General features: G+C 43.4%; 1 protein-coding gene across 1 annotated transcript in view; it reads right to left on the bottom strand.

The window, feature by feature from the left end:
• Positions 1–1,076: 1,076 nt before the first annotated feature.
• lamb1a (laminin, beta 1a) overlaps positions 1,077–4,858 on the bottom strand; it is a 28,802-nt gene continuing 25,020 nt past the window's right edge. Inside the window, exons 27-33 of the mRNA XM_068722990.1 lie at positions 4,544–4,753; positions 4,290–4,434; positions 3,997–4,204; positions 3,737–3,878; positions 2,365–2,541; positions 2,084–2,243; positions 1,077–1,661 (exon numbers count right to left, since the gene is read on the bottom strand). Of these exons, the coding sequence (XP_068579091.1) occupies positions 1,522–1,661; positions 2,084–2,243; positions 2,365–2,541; positions 3,737–3,878; positions 3,997–4,204; positions 4,290–4,434; positions 4,544–4,753 (1,182 nt within the window). The 3' untranslated portion in view covers positions 1,077–1,521. The remainder of the gene's footprint in view (positions 1,662–2,083; positions 2,244–2,364; positions 2,542–3,736; positions 3,879–3,996; positions 4,205–4,289; positions 4,435–4,543; positions 4,754–4,858) is intronic.

Genomic DNA, 4,858 nt, shown 5'->3' with positions numbered 1-4,858 from the left:
GTCTCAATGCACTGTTTTTATAATCAGTCCACTCCCCCAGATTCAAATGTCTGCTGGGTTAGGTCATAACAGCCACACACACACACACACACACACACACACACACACACTGTCCGCAACTGACTTCCTGTTGCCTGCATATCTTCATTAGAACATTGATCTATTTTCCTGGAAATGGTGAAAGACACACACACACACACACACACACACACACACAGAGAGAGAGAAGAAAAGAAACAAAGAACCTCGTTGTTTGTTAAATGAGACCTTTTCTCTATTCCCTGCCAACATTCATCTGTTCAAAACACACACACACACACACACACACACACACACACACACACACACACACACACACACACACACACACACACACACACACGTGAACACTTAAATGCATTTTACAAGTGAGCTAAATGTAGCTATGTGTCTGCTAAATATGCTAAAGATACGTATAATGTATTATATTCTGCTTATAGCACTTTATATTTATAGTTATAAGCATATATAAATATCATTAATGCTTTATAACACATTATAAAGCATTTTATGATGACTTATAAGGTCCAGTTACATATTACAGCATTTCTGGTCACTCACTGACTTTTCTTTGATAAGGATCTTAGAGTGTTTTAATGTTGACATAGTTGTCTTACATTATAATCATTTTATATTGTTATGATGTAATATAATGTGGGTAGTGTGTTGTGGAACTTTGGACCTCCTCTCATCACTGGTTACCTGACACCCACTGCTACTATTATTATTATGAGTCACATTTCTATTAATGCTATTTTAATCATTATTCTATTATATCAACCAATCATTTTACAGAGTACACAGCTGGTGTAACCGGGGTGACCGTGGCTAAGTGGAGAGCAGGGCCGTCTTTCAATCAGAGGATCGGCGGTTCGATCCGCTAGTCTCATGTCAATGTGTCCTTGAGCAAGACACTTGACCCCAAATGTCTCCCGTAGCTGTGCCGACGGTGAACAGATAGATACTGAATAGTAAGTCGCTTTGGATAAAAGCTAAATGACTGTAATGTATAGTTTAATAAGGATCAGTGCACTCTGGAATTTTACTAGAAGCGTTTATTAAAAATTATTTTGGTTCAAAATTTTGGCCACGTAAAAAAACAACAGGAAATACAAAATGAGAAAGTAAAAAAATCTGCAGTCACATGGTTTTAACATTCACTGTTTCATAACTTCAGACTTGAACTTTGATTTTATTACATTCACAAAGACATTCAAAACTCAGAAGTACACATTTAAAAACTTTACTGAAGCTTCGAGAAAGGTTCTCTTTAAATATCAAGATTAATATTTTATAGCTACTTAACGTCTTTAATAGCCCAGAAAATATCTTTGGTTTTCATTCAAACACCATCATTAGATTTTGGAATAAACGTCTTTAATTTTTGGTCTTTCTCTTCTCTGATTGGTATAAGAGGTCACTTCTGATTCAGTTATGGTTAGGGGTTAACCAGAAACACATCTAACCCATCTAACCCTAACCCTAGAACAGACAGGTGGAGTAGATGGTGACCTTGCGGCTGATCTCCTGAAGCAGCTCCTTCACGGCCGCCTCCAGCTCCACCAGCTGCTCCGCCTTCACCTCCAGAGTCTGCTGGTTGTCTTCGTAAGACTTCTCCAGGTCTGTAAAAGATAAATAAAACAAAAACGTTAACACTAGAGTTGGGTGGTTTTTGGGTGTACAAGTTTACACCAGCTTGATGTTAATATTGAAATGGTATTTATGACATCAGTAACCAGTGAGGACGGAGCTACAGCGCTAGCTTGTATAAACCTCTTTTCCTTTAGGAATCATGACTTCTTTTTGTCGGCGGAGCTTAGCTAAAAGAATAATTATCCGAACACATTAGGTAACGCTGGCTAGCAAGAGTTGTTGTCTTTTTGAATAACTGCTGAAGAGCTCTGGGGCCGCGTCGCCTACTGGTAGACTACTTGATGGGAGAAGAGAAGACGGGAGATCCTGAGAGGATGGCTGGCTAGTTAGATAGCTAGCTAGTCCATCTGCAGAGCTCGCTAGTACTCGAGAGACGTCAGAGTGATGTCACCTTTGAGCAGCTGCAGTTTGTCGCTGGCCTTCAGCAGCAGCTCTTTGGCTTCCTGCTGCAGTGACTCCGCCTTCTTCTTCGCATTAGCGACGCCCCCGGCCTTCTGACCAATCAGCTGCTCCACTTTGGCATACTTCTCCTTCAGCTCCGAGTCCAGGTCCTACACACACACACACACACACACACACACACACACACACACACACACACACACACACACTTTAAGCTCCTGATCAACATAGATATCTGCAGATGTTTGAGTGTCCTTCAGGTGAACTCACCTTCTTCACTTCTTCTGCGACCTTTCTGATGCTCGCTGCATCCTGATTGGTGCGTTCGGTGCTCACAGTGACGTTCAGACCTTTGTCTCTCAGCAGCGTCAAGTCCTGCTGCAGTCTCTGCAGCCTTTGGGTGGCGTTAGTCAGCTTCAACTCTGCATGTGCCGTCTCCAACTCCACCTGAACGCAGCACAGACAGGCAGCGTGTTACCTTAATGTTTCTAACGTCAGTGTAGCAAACGAAAATGACATGTCAGTGAAGTAAACGTTTAGTACACATTGTGACATGATGTCAGTGAAGTAAACGTTTAGTACACATTGTGACAGGATGTCAGTGAAGTAAACGTTTAGTACACATTGTGACAGGATGTCAGTGAAGTAAACATTTAGTACACATTGTGACATGATGTCAGTGAAGTAAACGTTTAGAACACATTGTGACAGGATGTCAGTGAAGTAAACGTTTAGTACACATTGTGACATGATGTCAGTGAAGTAAACGTTTAGTACACATTGTGACAGGATGTCAGTGAAGTAAACGTTTAGTAAACATTGTGACATGATGTCAGTGAAGTAAACGTTTAGTACACATTGTGACAGGATGTCAGTGAAGTAAACGTTTAGTACACATTGTGACAGGATGTCAGTGAAGTAAACGTTTAGTAAACATTGTGACATGATGTCAGTGAAGTAAACGTTTAGTACACATTGTGACAGGATGTCAGTGAAGTAAACGTTTAGTACACATTGTGACATGATGTCAGTGAAGTAAACGTTTAGTACACATTGTGACAGGATGTCAGTGAAGTAAACGTTTAGTACACATTGTGACATGATGTCAGTGAAGTAAACGTTTAGTACACATTGTGACATGATGTCAGTGAAGTAAACGTTTAGTACACATTGTGACATGATGTCAGTGAAGTTAACGTTTAGTACACATTGTGACAGGATGTCAGTGAAGTAAACGTTTAGTACACATTGTGACAGGATGTCAGTGAAGTAAACGTTTAGTACACATTGTGACAGGATGTCAGTGAAGTAAACGTTTAGTAAACATTGTGACATGATGTCAGTGAAGTTAACGTTTAGTACACATTGTGACAGGATGTCAGTGAAGTAAACGTTTAGTACACATTGTGACATGATGTCAGTGAAGTAAACGTTTAGTACACATTGTGACATGATGTCAGTGAAGTAAACGTTTAGTACACATTGTGACATGATGTCAGTGAAGTTAACGTTTAGTACACATTGTGACAGGATGTCAGTGAAGTAAACGTTTAGTACACATTGTGACAGGATGTCAGTGAAGTAAACGTTTAGTACACATTGTGACAGGATGTCAGTGAAGTAAACGTTGGTCAGTACTGACGGAGGACAACAGCTGATTGGTGGTCTGGATGTGGGCGGCAGTTTGCTGGATCGCGGTGCTGGCAGTGGTCTGAGCTCTCTGAGCTTCTTCCAGAGCTCGCTGCACCTTCTCTGCAGAGTCCTTCACATCTGCTGCTTCCTCACTGACAAGCACAGGAAGTTACATCATCATCATCACCATCATAACCACCATCACGACTGGGCAGTGAGAGATGACTTTTTTAAACTCTAAAGGGTCCTGGCAGACCCGGTAGGACCCACCTGGCGAGGCGGGCCTGGTCCAGCAGGTCCTCGGCTCTGTGGATGTCGGCGGCGCTCTGCTGCAGGATTCTCTCCACGTGTCCCAGCTCTCCCACCTTCTGCCGGATGTCCTCGGTCAGATTCTGCAGCTGAGCCGGCGTCGTCGGCATCTGCACGGCCAGAACCTCGTCGGCCACCAGCTCGATGCTCTCCAGGTCAGCGGCGTCCTCTGAAACCACAAAGACCGCTAGTTAGATCCAGACTCAGACTGTTCATGAAAAGTCACATGACTGAACAGGAAGTGAGCGAAATACGTGTGAGGAAGTCTCTGATCTGTCTGATGAGGACTCTCAGATCCTCGTTGCTTTGCTGGACTTTCTGTTTGGTTCTGTTGGTCTTCATCAGGACGTCCTGAGCGCTCAGCTTCGCCTCGTCCGCTCTCACTTTGGCCTCCGACAGCTGCAGACAAAGCACAGGTAAGAACATCCGGTACAGACCAGGACCCGTCAGGTCCAGCACAGACCAGGACCCGTCAGGCCCAGCACAGACTAGGACGCATCAGACTCACCATCTTGGAGAGTTTGTCCACTTCCTCCATGGCACTGATGATTTCCTGCTCAGATTCTCGGGTTTTCTTCCAGATGTTTCTGGCCGCTGTCTTCACGCCGTCACATCCTTCACCTCCACAACTGGTCCGACCGTCAGAGTCCACACAGCCCAGACCTCCACAGGGAGAGGACCCGCACGAGTCCTGCCCTGATGGTGGACTGCCGCATGTCTGTGAGAACCAGGACGACCACAAAATAAAGTCAAATCTAATTATAATAAAATAAACATCTTTAATACTCCTCTGATATAAGTATAATATATTGTATGTGTATTA

Source organism: Cebidichthys violaceus, unplaced genomic scaffold (assembly GCF_023349555.1).
Source record: "Cebidichthys violaceus isolate CVI_PGR_0920_01 unplaced genomic scaffold, fCebVio1.0.p SCAF_3, whole genome shotgun sequence".
Classification (NCBI taxonomy): Eukaryota; Metazoa; Chordata; class Actinopteri; order Perciformes; family Stichaeidae; genus Cebidichthys; species Cebidichthys violaceus.
This window is presented reverse-complemented; position numbering and strand designations above follow the sequence as displayed.